Here is an 18,468-nt window from a genome sequence, read left to right on the forward strand (position 1 = left end):
AAAGCCTTTTGTGCTGTGTTTAGTCGCTCAGTCGTGTCTGACTCTTTGCACCCTATGGACTGCAGTCCGCCAGGCTCCTCTGCCCGTGGGGGTTCTCCAGGCAAGAATACTGGAGTGGGTTGCCATGCCCTCCTCCAGGGGACTTTCCCAACCCAGGAATCAAACTGAGGTCCCCCACTTTGTGGATGGATTCTTTACCGTCTGAGCCACCAGGAAAGCCCAAAAATACTGGAGTGGGTAGCCTATTCCTTTCCAGGGGAACTTCCCAATCCAGGAATTGAACCAGAGACTCTCTCCAACCAGAGTCTCTCTCTGCTTCTCAGGCTTGGCTTGGTCTTCTATTCCTCCCTTGGTTGGCCCCTCGTGATGAAACCACCAGCGTGGTTTCCAACAGCAAAGAGATGCTGTCTTCCTTCCCTAGTGGATCAGCTCTGTGGCCTCTGTGGCTTGCATTTCTGATCATCACCATCACAAAATTCTTTTAGGTTGCGAACCATCACAGTTGTTTCATTGCTGAAAATACACTTTGATTAGTTCCTCCAAGGAGACCCAAGATCACTGCCATTTTCCTGGTGAGCGTCCCTGAGATCCAACTTGCAGAAAGTTACAGAATTAAGGGCCAGAGTGGGATTCTGAATCCAAGCCCATCAGATGATATGGCTCCGACCTGCTTCACTAGGTCATGCTAACTTACCCTGGGAGGGGAGGAAGGATAGCTCAGATAGAGAGGAGAGCTTGAGCTAAGTCAGAGATACCTTAAACAGGAAGGTATGTTCCAGAAAATGCAAGTTATTCAGCACTGGGGGAGCAAAGTAAATGCAGTGTTGGGGGGAATGGAGTGAAGAACTGGGGGGAGAGGGTGATGGGGACTCAGTGGGACACTCAGGGACTAGCTTGGATAAGCTGTGGTCACATTTTGCTTTGAATCAGCTAGTTCACTCTGCGGTCTGGCTACTTGGCTGGAGGGTGGAGAATGGGGGCCGTTGGGCACGGCCTGTTTAGAAGGTGTGCTGGCTCCATCACTCCGAACTTGTGGTGTGACCTGGGAGTCACTTACCCTTTCTGGCCTCCAGTTTTCTCGTCTGTAAAATACAAGTATCGGATGAAAAGAAGTTTTCACCAATCTCTTCACCATGGTGAGCCCGTTTATCTCATCTGCTAGCTGGACTACAGCAGGGAGAGTCTTTTTATTTCCTGACGGACTTTGCATATTATTCCTCTGTGACACCAGGCCAAGCTCCTCTTTTTTGGGTAGTCTCAGCCAGTTGAGCACTTAGAGCCTCTAATCAGCAGAGGTATCACCCCTTCCCACACCCCCCAAATCCAGGGCTGAGTCAGTTTTGAGTGCAGGCCTCCCTTCCCACAAGGTGAGGTCCTGGCTTCAGGAAATACTGCCCTGGGGTCCAGACACTCAGGACAAGGCCGAAACATCTTGTCATGCCCCAGGATGTGGACCTCCTGCTGGCCGGTTTCTTGGGCCCAGGGACCCCTCTGGACCTTGGACGCTAACATGTCTCACATTTTGGAGGTGCTTTTGCGGTGGTGGGGGTAGGGGAGGGGGAGTTATACGTATTCAGATTTTACATTTAAACTATTTTTGTTGGAAAAATACCCCGTTCGTACCCAAGGGAACAACGAAATACAGAAGAACAGCAAAAAGTCACTAAGCCTCCACCACTACCTTCCCTCTAAGGCCAGCCTAGTGCCCACCCAGCCACCCCTGGGCGCCTCTGCCCTGGCTTAGGGCTGCGCAAGCCCTCCTCCTCCTGGCTCCTCCGGTGCAAGCTTTGCCCATCTGCGGGCCTAGCACCTCCCAGGCACGGGGACCACCTCCGGGGTCGCCCTTGCTCCTCCTGGCCACGGCTAGATTAACTTCTGTCCCAAATGATGCACCGAAGACTCTCGAGTGGGAGACCAAAGGCGAACCCTTTTATTTAATAGCTTTTGGAGAAAGACTCAATCAGTACAAAACCCTTCTCCCTCCGGTGACCACCCCCGCCCCCCACAGCCTCTCGTGTCTCCTTCCCGAGCCCTTCTGGGCAGGAACAAGCACGCATCCCACCTGTAACTTTTTAATGGCTCGAATGACTATATTCTAACTATTTCTGCTCTCTGCTTTTTTTCACTTGCCGCCGGGTCTGGGCGCTGGCTTTGTGCCAGCCCTGCGAGCCCCGCCTTCTTCGCTGGGGGGTGTCCATGGTCACGGTCGCGCGTGCTGAGCGCGGGGGTCAGTTCCAGAGAGGTGTTCGCCTTCCTGCCCTGGAGCGCGTGACCCGGCCCGTGGTCTGAGCCACGGCCCCTCCCGCGGCCGGGCGGGTCCCCAACTCGGCAGTTTGCGGGAACTTTCCCGGGCGCTTGCGCGCCGGCCCCGCGCGGGTTCCTCTGTGCGAAGCCTCTTTTTGGTTTTAAGGTCCCGAGTGGCGGCGGAGAAAGCCGCGAGAAGCGGATACGTGGGGAGCGGAGACCGGGAAACAGAGCCCCGCGAGCGGGCGGACCCACACGCGCGCCGCCCCGCCTGCTCGCCCGCGCCCACGAGCCCCGCCGCGCCCGCCCTGCCCCGCCGCGCCCGCCCTGCCCCGCCGCAGGCGGTCCCCGGTTCGCCCGCTTGCCCCCCCGCCGCCCGCACCGCCCCCCCCGCCATCCGGTCGGCCCCCCTCCCGGGCGCTGTGCCCGTCCCCAAGGCGGCTCGTCACCGCCGCGAGGCCAATGGGCTGGGCCGCGCGGCCGCGCGCACTCGCTCGTCCCGAGTCCCTCCCGCGCTCTGCCCGGAGCCGCTCTCCGGCCCTCGCCCAGCCCGCTGCCGCCGCCGCCGCCGTCGGAGTCGCCATGCAGCCCCCGCGCGCCCCGTTCCTCCCGCCGCCGACGCCGCCGCTGCTGCTGCTGCTGCTGCTGCTCGCCGCGCCCGCCTCGGCGCAGCCGGCCCGGGCCGGACGCTCGGCGCCGGGCGCCGCCGGGTGTCCCGAGCGCTGCGACCCCGCGCGCTGCGCCCCACCGCCGGGATCCTGCGAGGGCGGCCGCGTCCGCGACGCGTGTGGCTGCTGCGAGGTGTGCGGCGCGCCCGAGGGGGCAGAGTGCGGCCTGCAAGAGGGCCCCTGCGGCGAGGGGCTGCAGTGCGTGGTGCCCTTCGGGGTGCCCGCCTCGGCCACGGTGCGGCGGCGAGCGCAATCTGGCCTCTGCGTGTGCGCCAGCAACGAGCCGGTGTGCGGCAGCGACGCCAAAACCTACACCAACCTGTGCCAGCTGCGCGCCGCCAGCCGTCGCTCCGAGCGGCTGCATCAGCCGCCGGTCATCGTCCTGCAGCGCGGCGCCTGCGGCCAAGGTACCGGCGCTCCGGGAGCTCCCGGGTCGCGACATCCCGGCCCCGAGGGACGGACGGGCCGGGAGAAGGGCCGCGAAGCTTTGTTGGGTCTTCCGGGGGCACCCACTGGCTGGGAGAGGAGGGCATCGACCCCCGGGGTGGCAGCGATCCGCGGACTCCCTCGGAACCGAGCTTTGCGCCCAGCCCAAGGTCGTTCCGCGCGTGGCGGTCCCTGGCCCTGGTCTATCCCGAAGCCCACTCCACCCCCTCCCGGGGGAACCCGGTGCCGGGGCCTCCGGCCCAAGGCCGCCTGCTGGTTGCCCCGCGGGGAACCACACCGTGCCAGGGCCTGGGGGACAAACAAGACGGGAATGTGGGCATAAAGAGGGTTGAGAAGTTCGGGGCTGGAAAAAGTGTTCAGTGCTGAGTGAGCCCCGGGGTTGGGACCACAAAGTCTCATTTCTGTGGCCTTCCATTCCTTCGCTTCATCCGCGCCCCGCTCCCGCCTCCCTAAAGATGAACAGGGTTCATGTTTCACATTAGCGATCTCCTGGTTGAAAAGTTTTAACTTTTTATTTGAAAGAGGTAGCCATGCCCTTGAGGCTCCCCAGTTTCTCCCCGCCCCAGGGTTTCCCGGTCAAGCACCGGTTTAAGGAGGTGTAGCGGGCACTGATGCCAGCGTCGCTTCCTGGGTTTTGAGCCAACCGCACAAAAATGAAAGTGGCTCGATTTGAATAAGCTGAGCCTGGATCAGGGGAAAGGCAGAGGCAAGGGTGAGGGGAGCGCGTTAGGGGTGAGGGAAAAGTGTAGCCCTTTCCCTCCTGAAGCATCTTTTCTGAATCAGTAAGACCCGTCCTGGCCGGGGAGTTGGGGGTGGGGGGAGCGAAGGGTGGAGCCATCCCTCTAACTCTCTCGCGGGACCTTCCCGAAGGTTGCTTCTCTCCAGTCCCGGAGACCATATGGAAAAACAATGCTGAGTTCAGCCCCGGCCAATCCAGCGGTGTGGGGACGGGCCAGCCCTGCTTGGCAGGGCACTTGCCCTCAGCCTGAAGGCTTCCTCCTCATCGCGGGCAGTGCATGGAGATGGGAAGAGGGGAGCCCAGCACCGGGCAGCTGGGCTAGGTTTTCTTGGTAGGCAAACGGTCTAGGACCAACCGGAGGCCTGGCACAGGCTGACGGGCCTGGGGAGGAGGGTGCCAGAGCCCTACAGGTAAAACGCAGAACCTCTGCCCTCAGGAAACAGCCTAGTTAGAGGGTGGAGGAGACCTATTCCAGAGAGAAGTGAACCTGCCCAGTCTGGGTGTGGGCACCACAATGATGTGTATTGGGTGCCCATTCGGTGCCCCAGTCCCTGGGCTAGGTGTGTTACACGTGTGACCACACTCGGCCTTCACAGCCTCAAGAGGAGGGAAGTCATTTCCATTTAACAGGTGGAACAACTAAGGATGAATTATATGTCCAAGGTCACTCAGCTGGAATTTGAACCCAGACAGCCTTATTCAGAAGCAACCCAATGCTTTACCTGGCTGGGGGAACGGACGCTGGGGAGGGTAAAGGAAGTTTTGGGAGGCCCCAAACTGCATCCCAAGTGGAGTGGGGGGTGCAGGCTGAGCCCAGCCTTGTTTGGTGAGTAGATTGGTGTGGCTGGGGAGGCATCGGGGTGACCCAGGCTGGTGGCGCAGAGTCCCAGGGCCAGAGAGGACGGGCTGGGTTGTATTCCTGAGCCAGGCAGCTCACAACAAAACAAAACAAAAAAGCTGGATAGGACGAAGCTAGCGGTGGAAAGCAGACCACACCGGGGCGCAGAGACATGATGCATGCCATAATTTGGGTGTGAGGTGATTACTTTAAAAAAGCACATTGCATGTTTTTTTTTTGTCAAAAACAAGCCAGCTGTTACTGTTTGTAGTGTCACGGCACAGGATCCTGAATAACTGGCACTATTGGAGCCCCAGATTGATTGCCAGCGAGGTGGAGTCACTTAGCAAGTTTTGGAGTTGGCGGAGTCATTAAGAGTCACCGTGTGTGTATGTACGGAGAACAGGTCGTCTGCTGCTGGCCAGCAAGCCCGCAGCAGGCTCTGGGGAGAGCCAGAGAGGGGACGGCCCCGGGAGGACGAGCGTGGTGAGAGGAGAGAGAGACAGAGGGTGCAGAGCGGTTCTCCCCTGTCCTTCTTTCTTTCTGCAAATATTTACTGAGCTCCAGCGTGCATCCAGCACTGTGTGTGTGTGTGTGTGTCTGCTGGACAAATGGGAGGCACCTGGCAGATGCGTGTGTGGGGAGGATGTTGAATGAACAAATGAATGGAAGACGAAACCAGAGGTACTGGAGATCCATGGCCACCCAGCCTTTCCTTCCTCAATGAAAGGTTTTGCTTTTGCTGCCCTTCTCTGCTCCCCACCCCTCCCTGCCACCCCTCCATCCTTGCATCCAGCCCGCTGCCCTTGACTTTCCAGAGGTACCTCTGAGGACCGGAGCCTGGCTTCATTCAGTCGAAGCCTTGCCCACAAGCAGGTCACCTGAAGTCATTGTTCAGCGCGGTGCACTGGCCGCCGGCTCTGGCTCCGAGGCTTGGCCAGAGCGTTCCTTTAGCCGGAGTGGCCGTGGGAGGTCTTTTGGAGGAGGCCCCGCCATTGGATTGGCAGCCTGGAGTTGGAGCGAGCTACGTGAGGACGTGGGGAAGGAGCTCCCTGGGCAGGAGCGGCTCTGCCAGTCCTGGGATCACAAGGAAGGTTTGACTGGGGCAGAGACAGAGAGGGCAGGGCAGGCAGGGGGGCTCGTGAGCAGCCCGTGGGAGTCTCGGCGGATCTTTGAATGGTGGGATGTGTCCCCATTCAAAAGAGAGCATTTAAAAAAATATATATATAATTTTTAAATTTATTTATTTTAATTGGAGGCTAATTACTTCACAATATTGTAGTGGTTTTTGCCATACATTGACATGAATCAGCCATGGGTGTACATGTGTTCCCCATCCTGAACTCCCTCCCACCTCCTTCCCCATCTCATCCCTCGGGGTCATCCCAGTGCACCAGCCCTGAGGGCCCTGAAAAGGGAGTGCTTTCGTTTGTGTGCTGTTTCACAAAGACTTCAGAGAGGGTCTCTAATCATGGTTCTGGAAATGAGGGCACATCGTCGATTTCAGAAATCAATGCTGCTGTCAAAGTTTGGCTGGGAAAGTGTACAGTTATACCAGAGATTAGAGAGCCGGTGTCTTCCACCAGGAACTGATTGGATTAGTTTAAAGCAGAAACCCTGCACTGGTCAGGGGATTACAAAAAAAAGAAGAAAGGGATTGCAAATAATAATAATCGGATAATAAGGGCTAATATATATTTCGTGCTTGTTCTGTGCCAGCCCTGTGCCAACCCATTTGATCCTCCCAGCAGTCCCATGAGGAGTGTGCTGTCATCCTCCCGGGGTGACAGCTGGGAGACAGAGTCGCAGAGCTGTGCCTTGCCCAGGACTTGAACCCGTGCATCTGGTCCACAGCCCATTCATAATCACTCTGTGCTGTTGACAGAGAAACCGATATTATAAGCCAACCCCAGCTAAACCGAAGCAAATAGCTGGAATAAACAGAGCTCCAGATGGCCGTGGCCTTGAGATGAAGCACAGGACACGTCACATCGCTCGCTCCACCAGCACAGCAGCTGGAGGACATGGTTACCCCCAGATGCCATTAAGGCAGCTCTTGCTGGAAAAAAAAAAAAAAGCAAAAAAGCACAGGGGGAGCTGTACTAGAGATATTTCCAAACCAGAGCCTTGGGCCCCAGACTGTTCTTAGGCAGAGAAAGGCTTCTTTGGATTCCCAGACATTGCAAAAAACTAGCCAGGCTCTCTGACCGGTCTCTGCTGAAAAACGGACAGGAAGCCAGGAAAGAGGCCCAAAAAAGACTCCCCAAGTATCAGAAGCCTGATCTTTTTTCTCCTCCTCGTACACAGTCCAGGAATGCACCCCACCCCTGCCTCAAACAGCAGCCCCGAGCCCAGAGGTCTTGAAGCCCAGGGACTCCCCATCTTGGTTCCACCCAAGGCCTGACAAGGAAGGGATTCTGGTGGAGGCTGGCCACGCATTCCTGGTGAAGAGCCACCACCGGCTTAGAAGTAATTTATAAGGGCTTTGCTCACTCTGGTTGGTTATCTTCTTTGGCTCTCTGTTGGTCTTGCTGTGCTGTGCTTAGTCGCTTGGTCGTGTCCAGCTCTTTGCGACTCCTTGGACTTCTCTGCCCCCAAGGCTCCTCTGTCCTTGAGGATTCTCAAGGCAAGCATACTGGAGTGGGTTGCCGTACTATCTTCCCGGGGATCTTCCCAACCCAGGGATCAAACCCAGTTCTCCCTCACTGCAGGCAGATTCTTTACCGGCTGAGCCACCAAAGAGTTAAAATATTAAGGTTTCATAAAATTGGTAAGCCAAGTGTCTAGAAGCCAAGCGTTTGAGTAACTTCTTCAAGAATTATTTCTTTTCCTTAAGTTATTGAGAGTTAAAGCCAAGGTTGGCGTTGATGCGTGTAGCCCATCTTGGGCCTGGGGGCCTTGTTCTGCAGCTTTGTGCCAGCGGCTGCTGTTCCCCCATGACCACTGTGGAGACACATCTAGACACAGGAGGTGAGCTGCATTGAGCCTGGTGGTCCTCCCTGTGCCCCAGGGGCTCTGAAGATGGGCTGCAGGTGTCCTCTGGAGCAAGATCCCTCCTGGGTCTTTTCTCTTTCCTTCCCCATCTTCTCTGCTATTAAAAAGAAAGAAAATTAATGTCAACAGAGAAACTGTGACGTGTAGCCATCCCAAATGCTTTTCTGAAAGGCTTCCATTGAAGAGGCATGTCTATTGCTGCTGGAAGGGCTCAGATTTCAGCTTTTAGAATTAATGACATGAGTTCTAAGTTCATTCAGAGCATTTATTGAACACCTACTGTGTACTCAGAGGGTCCAGGTAAAAGGACCCTCTACCTGGTAAGTAAGGTAAGTAAGGCTGGGTAGTCCATGATGTCAAGGAATTTGTAGTAGGTTGTATCACACCCAGCTTAAGGAGTCTGATCAGTTCAGTTCAGTTGCTCAGTTGTGTCCAACTCTTTGCAACCCCATAGACTGTAGCACGCCAGGCTTCCCTGTCCATCACCAACTCCCAGAGTTTGCTCAAACTCATGTCCATTGAGTCGATGATGCCATTCAACCATCTCATCCTCTGTCAACCCATTCTCCTCCTGCCTTCAACCTTTCCCAGCATCAGGGACTTTTCTAATGAGTCAGTTTTTCGTATCAGATGGCCAAAGAATTGGAACTTCATCTTCAGCATCAGTCTAATGAATATTCAGGAGTGCTTTCCTTGAGGATTGACTGGTTTGATCTTGCTGTCCAAGGGACTCTCAAGAGTCTTCTCTGGCACCACAGTTCAAAAGTATGTTCTTCAGTGCTCAGCTTTCTTTATGGTTCAACTCTCACATCCATACATGACTACTGGAAAAACCATAGCTTTGACTAGATGGACCTATGTCGGTAAAGTGATGTCTTTGCTTTTTAATATGTTGTCTAGGTTTGTCATAGCTTTTCTTTCAAGGAGCAAGCATCTTTTAATTTTATGGCTGCAGTCACCATCTGCAGTGATTTTGGAGTCCAAGAAAATAAAGTCTGTCACTGTTTCCATTGTTTCCCCATCTATTTCCCATGAAGTGATGGGACTGGATGCCATGATCTTAATTTTTTCAATGTTGAGTTTCAGGCCAGCTTTTTCACTCTCCTCTTTCAGTTTCATCAAGAGGCTCTTCAGTTCCTCTTCACTTTCTGCCATACGGATGGTGTCATCTGCATATCTGAGGTTATTGATATTTCTCCCAGCAATCTTGATTCCAGCTTGCGCTTCCTCCAGCCTGGCATTTCACATGACGTACTCTGCATGTAAGTTAAATAAGCAGGGTGACAATATACAGCCTTGACATACTCCTTTCCCAATTTGGAACCAGTCTGTTATTCCATGTCTGGTTCTAACTGTTGCTTCTTGACCTGCATACAGATTTCTCAGGAGGCAGGTCAGGTGGTCTGGTATTCCCATCTCTTGAAGAATTTTCCACAGTTTGTTGTGATCCACACGGTCAAAGACTTTAGCATAGTCAATGAAGCAGACGTAGATGTTTTTCTGGAACTCTCTCGAGTCAGACCACCACTTTCTAAGGGGATGACGTCTCTTACATGACAGACTCTCTCAGTTTCAGTTTCTTCATCAGTAAAATCATAATAAAAATAATGGTGCATACATACCTATGTCATAGGATTGTTGGAAGATGGAAGCAGCTAATTATATGAACTCAGTGCTTAGAACCGTACCCAGTGCATTACTAGAACTGGATCCGTGTTAGTGGTCATAATCAGCATCAGCATCATTTTCATGGAGCTAGCCAATGAGGAGTCAGCTCAGTGGAGGTAGTGCTGTCATGATGTCTTCCTGGGGATAAGGTGGGAGGCATCACAGAGGATGAGGGTGACGCCAGGCCTGTGTCCTGGAGGCTGACTTGGGGTTTGCTAACAAATATGTTAGGAAAGCTTCTCTGGACAGAAGGACTCAGACGCCACCTTGCCTGTCACCCTTTGAATCCCCAGTCACGGTCTGCATCATCTAGGAAGCTTGTGATTTCTCTGGACTGAAGAGCTGCTTGTCTGGAACACCTGGGATTTTCCAAATGTCATCTGGTTCACGCTTCCTCGGGTTTGTGATGCCCAGGACACAGAAGTACATAGAAACCCTGAGACCCTCTTGATTGATGCTCCATTTGTTTTCCATGCTTCAGGAATTCCTTATGAGGAAAGATTTGTCGCAAAATTGAGAGTCCATGGGTGGCCTATTATTTTAGATCCCCTGGACAAATTGTCATGTCAGCACTTGCCATAAAAGCAGTCCTACCCAGCGTCATGTGACAGCAGCTGGGCCCTCATCAGGAGATAATTATATCTCCTTGGGCACATGGTGGTTTCAGAGGGCACATTGTTGTGGCTGGAATTTTCGATAGTTTTCAAATTTAAATAAGCTCTGTCTTAATGAGTCAGAGCCTTGTGCAATATTTTCAAACCTCAGGAAACATCTTTCTCATTAGTTGTGCAATCTGATCTCGAGAAGAAGACGGTAGGCCTGTGTGCCTGATGAATTTTTTTCCCTCCGAGTCTGGCAAGATCTGCAGTAGAGTTCCCTTGCACACAGTCTCAGGCGAGATTTTACTTGGTCATCCAACAGTTGAGTCATCTTACACCCCGTGACTAGGAGAGCCCTCTCTTTGTTGCCAGTATTCCAAGTGGTCGTCACCACTTGGTGGGGATGGATGGACACAGAGGGTTTTGCCAGCTGGGGTTGCCCAGGCCAATGGCTGCCAACTGGATACAGAGGAGCAAAGGCTCAGCACTCGGCAGTCACAAGTGCTTCTCTCTGGCAGAGACTGAGCTAGCCTGGGGGAGAGGGGAGAAGGGTCAGTGTTCTCCTGGACAGCCAGGTGCTGGGCAGCAGCACTGGACGGAGCCATGACCAGGAGAGCGCCCACTGCCGGGTACTTCCTGGGAGCTGGATGCTGTGCTCTTGGTATCATGGGCCCACCTCCTGCGTCCCTCATCGCCACCTAGGGAGAGAGCACTGTTATCTCATTGTCCAACTGAGGAGTAGATGAGGCTCTGAGAAGTGAGTAATAACTCTCAAGGGCTACTCAGGAGAGGGAGGTGGAGCCAGAATTTGAACCCAAGTCTGCCTCATTTCCCAACTATTCTTGAGACATCTTTGACTCAAGCGTTACTTAGAAGCATGTTATTTAATCTCCAAACCCTTGGGGATTTTCCAGCTCGCCTTCTGTTATTGATTTCTGGTTCAGTTCCTCTGTGGTCTAAGAACATACTCTGTGTGATTTCTGTTCTTTTAAATTGGTTAGGATGTATTCTTTGGTCCAGAACCTGGTGTCTCTTGGTGAATGGTCCGTGTGAACGGCAGAATTTTCTGGTGTTGTTGGATGGAGTGTTTTGTAAACATCATTTAGGTCTAGTGGATTGATAATGCCATTTGGGTCAACTGCATCCTTACTCACTTTCTTCCTACTTGGTCTATTGGTTCATGAAAGATAGGTGTTAATGTCTCCGGGGTCTATTCTGGAGCTCAGAACTGCTGTCTCCTAGGGCTGTCTCCTCCATCCTCTGACGAGTACAACTGTGTGCACACACCTTCCACGACCCCTCTCTAACCACATCAACTCTCCACCTTCATGTTTTCTGGGATCCTGTGGACAAAGACCCCTCCTTTCCTGCAGAGACACTGTTGACTGGTCAGAACCACCAGTTGGCTTGTGGACAGAATCCCAGAGCTCGAAATCTGAGTGTGGAAGGTTCTCGAAGGTCCCATAGCCCAACCCTTCACCTAAGAGAGAGGCACTCAAAGGGAACATGACTCTCACAAGCTGCTTAGCTCACTGGGGCAGGAGGGTTGGTGGGCTGGTGTGGGTTCCACACTGGAGCCCTTCGCTCCTCAGCTGTCCCTTCCTGCTAAAGCAGGGGGCTGTTTGGGAGAGGCTGGGGTCCACACACACCATTTCCATGAGACAGTGGGCACTTTCATTTAGTCTCTCATTACTGCTGCTGCTGCTGCTAAGTCGCTTCAGTCGTGTCCGACTCTGTGCGACCCCAGAGACGGCAGCTCACCAGGCTCCCCCGTCCCTGGGATTCTCCAGGCAAGAACACTGGAGTGGGTTGCCATTTCCTTCTCCAATGCATGAAAGTGAAAAAATAAAGTGAAGTCGCTCAGTCATGTCCGACTCCTAGCGATCCCATGGACTGCAGCCCACCAGGCCCCTCCATCCATGGGATTTTCCAGGCAAGAGTACAAAATGATGCTAAAGAAAGCTTCCTCCACCCCCACCAAAAATAATCTGCTTGGATTGGAAGATGATCAAAAGGCTATCCATATAATGACTGACTTCTCCTCTCAAGAGTTCTAAGCACCTATTAATGCCCTTGAACCATAATTACAGTCCTCCTGCTAAAAAGAAAAAAGTCAGTATAAATATCATAGTGGACATGCCAGATAAGTCAGGGCTGAGATGCTTCAATATCTTTTCACTGTGGTTTGATTTTCTTTGGGACAAATATACCAAGATTTTCCTCTCTCAGTATAAAGGCTCTTTTTAATTTATCTTCACCATGCTGCCTAGACATCATGGGAAATGCTTTGATGGCATATTACACTATACCAGTTTTTGAAAATTATACGTTAATCACATCAAAAAAATAAATAAAAAAGAATAAAAAAGATCTAGGATTCCACCGTTATTCCAGCAGCTTCATTGTTTCTGTCCCGAGTGTTATCACCGTTTGCTTAGCTAGTCCTTTTTATGTTCATTTGGGCTGTGTTTTCCCCAAACCAAACATTTTTTGTGTTTATGGCTTTCTGTTTCTGGTTATTCTTTAGGGATAGATACTAAAAAGCACAGTGACTGGATTAAAGGGTGACAGTTTTTATGGCCCATGGTGTACGTTGCCAAATTATTTTCCAGGGGATTGTACCCATATTTGTTGCCATTGGCTACAGAATTAACCATCTCCTAAGTTACTGAAAGCTGCGGCAACCAGGAAGAAACTGTCCCCAAAGAAATCCATCAGGATAAATGGAATACAATGGTACTAAACCACTCTACTCCATCAATAAATTACCTGGTATGTCTGTACGTGACTTTTATTCTCAGGTCGACTGCTTTTAGGAGATAAATAACGTTTGGGGTATTAAAAATGAGAACTTTTAAAATTTGATTTTACCCGCTGAACGTGAAAGAAAAGAAAGTGAAGTTGTCCGACTCTTAGCGACCTCATGGCCTGTAGCCCACCAGGCTCCTCCATACATGGAATCTTCCAGGCAAGAGGACTGGAGTGGGTTGCCATTCCCTTTTCCAGGGGATCTTCCTGACCCAGGGATCGAACCCTGGTCTCGAATGTCGCAGGCAGACACTTTACTGTCTGAGCCTCCAGGGCTGTCTGACCTAATGGGGACTGTGTGGCCCAATGTTCGTGTTTTGCCTGTGGGGCCAGGACCAGCAGGGGGCTGTGAAAGCCCAAGGTCACAAACCAGGCTGTGACAGAGGCTGAGTGCCTGGACGCCCAGCCCAGGGCTCTCTGCTCTCAGTCTCCCGGATGCCGACTCAGTTCAGGATGCAGGAGGAGGCCAGACTGTTTGTGCTTGTTTGGAAAAATGAACAATATGTTTACTGGAATGTTTGGTTACACATAGACCAAAATACAACAGAAGCTGCATATGTAAAATACAATTTTCCAGTAGCCACAATAAAGAAGTAAAAAGAAACTGACTTTCCCCCTTTTTTTATGCAGTTCTACTGAGATATTATTCACCTACCATAAAATTCACCCCTTTAAAGCAGACAGATCAGTGTATTTACCGACTAGTGCCAACTGTCATCACTGTGTAATCCTAGAATACTTTCATCACTCCGAAAAGCAACCCAGTACCCATTAGCCGTCACTCCATACTTCCCAGAATTCTGCCCTCGGATCCATGAATCTGCTTTCTGTCTCTATGGATTACCGTGTTCTGGACATTTCATATAAATGGAATCATACATCTGTGGTCCTTTGTAACTACCTCGTCTCACTGACTAATATTTTCAGGGTTCATCCATCTTGTGGGTGTCCATGCTTCACCTTGTTTTATGACCAAATAATATTCTGTTGTGTGAATATAGGAAGGCTAGACTTTTATTTTATCCCCTCTTCCTGATTAGGGTTTCCCTAATCCCAGCCCCAAACGTCACTTTGAAAGTCTAGACAGCCGAGGCGGCCCAGAAGAAGCTGGAACACAGGCTGCAGGAAGCCAAGATGGAAAATAAGAATACTCTATAAGGATGGGAATTACGTACTGAAAGGGAAAGATCAGGAAATACACTTTTCATATATATTAGGTCGTATAATTTTTTCAGGAGCTGGAAAGGATGTTGGAAATGGTTTAGTCATCCCCCTCATCTTACTGATGAGGTAACTGAGGCCCAGAGAAGGGAAGTGGCTCGTCTTGGGTCTTAAGACCCACTTTTTACTTCTCACTTGAGCCAAAGATTTCTTCTGAGTTTTGTCTCAGTTTTATAAGTTCCCCTCCTCTTAACCGGAGGACGGTTTACTGTTTAGCCACTAAGTCATGTCCAACTCTTTGAGATCCCCTTTGTTGCCTGCCAGGCTCCTCTGTCTGTGGGATTTCCCAGGCAAGAGTACTGGAGTGGGTTACCATGCCCTCCTCCAGGGGATCTTCCTGATCCAGGGATTGAACTTGCATCTCCTGCTTGGCAGGTGGATTCTTTACCACGGAGTCACCTGGGAAGCTCGAGGATACTGCCTATCAGCAAATGGGCAGAAGGGGTACCTCTCTGGATGGTCCCTACCCGGATGGAGGGTCTTGGTTCACTATCACATCCTTTTCCTCACACTTTCCCATCTTCTAACCCCAAGCACCGGGCCCACCCCTCTCCACCAGGACCTGCAGGAGGATGGCTGCTGACAGCTCAGGAGCGTGTCCCAGGCCCTTCATTGACAGACTGGTCACCTCCAAGCTGCTTGAGGCTGGAGGCTTCTCGGAAGCCTGAACTGCCTTGGCCACTTCAGACACAACAAGCAGGAGGAGCTGGAGCAGGAAAAGAACCGGGCTGAGAAATCTGGGAAGGTCAAGACCGGAGCCAGATGCTTATCAGGAGGAAAGTTAATAGTGTTTTTGTGAGCTGAGCAGTCAGCCATTTCCCCAAAGATAATAATAGACACATCATGCTGGGTGTTCAGGAGACTTCTGAAAAAAGAAATCGTGTTGTGGAATGGATTGGAAACTCTTTTTTTTCCCCCTAATACGTCAAACAGGTCAGGAAAAAAAAAAAAAAAAAAACTATGAAAGGCAACAATACCCAGCAAACCCAAGCATTCAGTATGGGTATGCAAGCGAGGACTTTTTTCTTTTTCGCCAGTGAGACTGAAAAGCGATTATCAATGACAGGCACCTTTAAACATAGACGCTTTGTTCTGGAAAAGGCCTTTTACCTTTTACCAGTAAAGTTGAAACTGCAGAGAACTGGGCCTTGCTTATAGCTGACTGGCCAGCTGGCCGGGCGCCCCCTGAAAGCCGTTCCTCCTCCTTGGGGGAGGCTGTCTTAGACTTGTTTGGGTTGTCTCTCTCCTCCTTTACTTCACCTGCCCGAGTCTCTTCCAGCATCATCGGTGGCAGCCTTGGCCCAGCCCCTACAAACAGGCACTCTCTCAGGGCACATGGAGGTGGGGGACGAGTTTGCAGTCTGAGGTCTGGCGTCAGGCAAGCTTTTCCCACTCTGAGCCGTCTGGGAGACTGTGCCGGAAAGCCAGGAGCTGCCAGACCTTGAAAGTGCCAGTGCGGACTGGAAATCGAGGCCAGGCTCCCCGGCTCCGCCCGGTCTTCCTCCTTTATTCAGTAGGAGCCGAAAAATGGGTCACACGTAACTCTCCTCCATTTTGCTTTTTTATTTCTCTGCAAAAGAGAGAGTGTAGTGGTCCTCCATCCAATTGTGAATTAAAAAAAACAAACACAAAAAACAGTTGCTACCTGTGAATATTCAGATTTTTGCCACAAGAATGGGTCTGAGGGCCTTTGGCCCTGGGACCCTGGGTTCCAAAGCTGTGTCTTTTTTCTGTTGCGTGCTTCCTGACGTTTGCAGACAGTGGCCCTGATGATGTACAGGATTTCCGGGTGGATTTTAGACCTCAGTCGGCCACCTCGGCCTCAGTTAAGTGATGCTTCTGTCTCCCTCCTGTGCGTTTTCCCTGCAGGGCTCAGAGAAACCTAGCTGCACGGGCCCCTCTGCCCTGGAATTTGCAGTCACAGCACTGATTAGAATGGGGGTCTGATTTCCTGGAATGTGCAAGGTCTCGCTTCTGTCTCTGCTGCCTCCACGCTCCAGACCAGCACGGGGCCAGACTCCGCATTGGAGCCATGGCTGACACATGTCCTTGGAATCTAATGGAGCGGGGCAGACAGAATGCAGTCGCTCAAACTGAAAACATGGAGAAAATGAGTCTGGCAAGGCATCTTTGCCACCTTCGCTAGGTGATGCTTTTTTCTTCTCCTCCAGGCAAGTGCTCTGCCAAAAAGGAGGCCCCATCCTCTTTGCGGACTTCCCAGGTAGCTCAGCGGTAAAGAATCTACCTGCCAATGCAGGAGACACAGGTTCAACCCCTGGTCCAGGAGGATCCCCTGGAGAAGGAAATGGCAACCCACTCCAGTATTCTTGCCTGGGACATCCCATAGATGGAGGAGTCTGGTGGGCTACAGTTCATGGGGTTGCAAAGAGTCAGTTATGACTCAGCAACTAAACAACAATCCCCTTTTCACATCCCAGGTCATTATCCATTAGGAACCTGTTTAAGTCAGTGTCTCTCCTGACCCTCAGGGGGAAGGTAGTCCAAGGTCAGTGGAAGAGGAGGAGGCGTCCTGAGCTCCTCTGGCGCCCTGGCTCCTTTACCTGCCGCCTGCCTGCTGTTCCTTCTCCCCCTCAGCTGCCAGTCCTTCTCCTCCTGTGCCCCTCGAGGTAACGCTCAATCCATCGTGCACCCTCACAAAGAGAGCTTTGCTCAGTGAGAAAAGCATCCTTGTGCCTCCCCGGGATGTGGACCAGCCGCTCTCCCAGCTGTGCGGTGTCAGGTTACTTAACCGCCTGCCTCCTGGTGCGGCTCCACGCGCCTACATACCTGGTCCAGCTGGGGCCCTGGGTGCCCACACTCCGCCAGAGGTGTGGAGGCCCACCATCCAAAGTCCTGATGTGGGGGGCGGCGTGGCAGGGCTCGCCGCTCACGGTAAAGCTCAGTCTTTCAGCTTCTGTCTCTCCACGGTGCCGGCGGCTTGCCTTGGCCTGCAGCCCTCTCCCTCTCTCGGGTCTGTTCTGGCTCTGTCAGGAGCTGGGGGGCCTTTGGCTCAGGGCAGTATGATGCCCGACATCCCTGTCCCCCACCCCTACCCAGCCTTGCCAGGATCCACTTGGCTTCGGGGTAAAGGTTCTGAGCAGTGAGTGGAACCGGACGGGTGAGACTGGGCCGCTGGGCCCATGTGGATGGTGTGCGAGTGATAATTTCCTCCTGGGGATGAGGGGCCCTCTCTCACTTGGGCCTGGATTTATTTACCAAGCAAGTAACCTCTTTGTAGTTACTTTTAATCTTGCCCTACTAGGGACAAAGAAATGTTCACATGTGACCCTGGGACCCTCTATAGATGAATAAGGGGACAGCCTTGGGCATACACCTGCTGGCAATACATTCCGAGGGGTCACTGGTTTCTAGGCCTGAATCTAGGCTGGTTCTTGGAAGATGGGGGCTCCAGAGACTGGCCTCCTATGGGGCACACCCTCTTGGGGTACTTTGACTGTGGGAGGGTGGCTGACAGGTGAGGAGTGCATCCCAGACCCCTTATTCAACTGAGCTGTTTCTAAGGCTATTTAAACTTTCCCTGACACCCACTGCAAGCCTGCTGTGCTTGCTCCTTTATTTACCATTTCTGAGCCTATGGGAGACTGGCTGGCTGTGCCTGCTGGTGGCCAAGAGAAATTTCCCAAGGCTTCCGGGCAGACAGCAGTGGTGGGTCCAAGCTGGCATCTCAGGGGTAATTACTCCTCCTGGTCCTTCCAATGAAAATGGAAAGGTTTTCCAACCTCTGTACAATGCATTTGTACCCTTGCCTTAATAAGAACTTGGATTACTTATGCCCAGGTACTCTCAAGGAAGAGAGGGCTGGACCCAAAGTGCTCCGGGGACTGCGTCGAGTGCAGGAGAGCCAGCCGTGCAGGACGGTGGCTGCCCTGACTGGTCTGCCACAGCCCCTTGGCGAGTAGACCCTGGACGAATCCAGCCATCATTTTGTCTGAGTTCCTTTCTCCCTATTTTGTCCTTTCCCCTTTGTTGGTGTTAACTCACTGAGTCGTGTCTCACTTTGTGACTCCAGGGACTGCAGCATGCCAGGCTTCCCTGTCCTTCACTATCTCTGCTCAGACTCATGTCCATGGAGTCGGTGATGCCATCCAACCATCTCATCCTCTGTTGTCACCTTCTCCTCCTGCCTTCAGTCTTTCCCAGCAGCACCAGGGTCTTTTCCAATGAGTTGGTTCTTTGCCTCAGGTGGCCAAAGAATTGGAGCTTCAGATCCAGCATCAGTCC

General features: G+C 52.4%; 1 protein-coding gene across 1 annotated transcript in view; it reads left to right on the forward strand.

Annotated features, from left to right (window-relative positions):
• The first annotated feature begins 2,691 nt into the window (after positions 1 to 2,691).
• Positions 2,692 to 18,468, forward strand: part of HTRA1 (HtrA serine peptidase 1) — a 57,491-nt gene continuing 41,714 nt past the window's right edge. Inside the window, exon 1 of the mRNA XM_061403750.1 lies at positions 2,692 to 3,319. Coding sequence (XP_061259734.1) covers positions 2,707 to 3,319 — 613 coding nt within the window. The 5' untranslated portion in view covers positions 2,692 to 2,706. The remainder of the gene's footprint in view (positions 3,320 to 18,468) is intronic.

The sequence above is a fragment of the Bos javanicus genome, chromosome 26 (genome assembly GCF_032452875.1).
Source record: "Bos javanicus breed banteng chromosome 26, ARS-OSU_banteng_1.0, whole genome shotgun sequence".
In the NCBI taxonomy this organism is placed as follows: domain Eukaryota; kingdom Metazoa; phylum Chordata; class Mammalia; order Artiodactyla; family Bovidae; genus Bos; species Bos javanicus.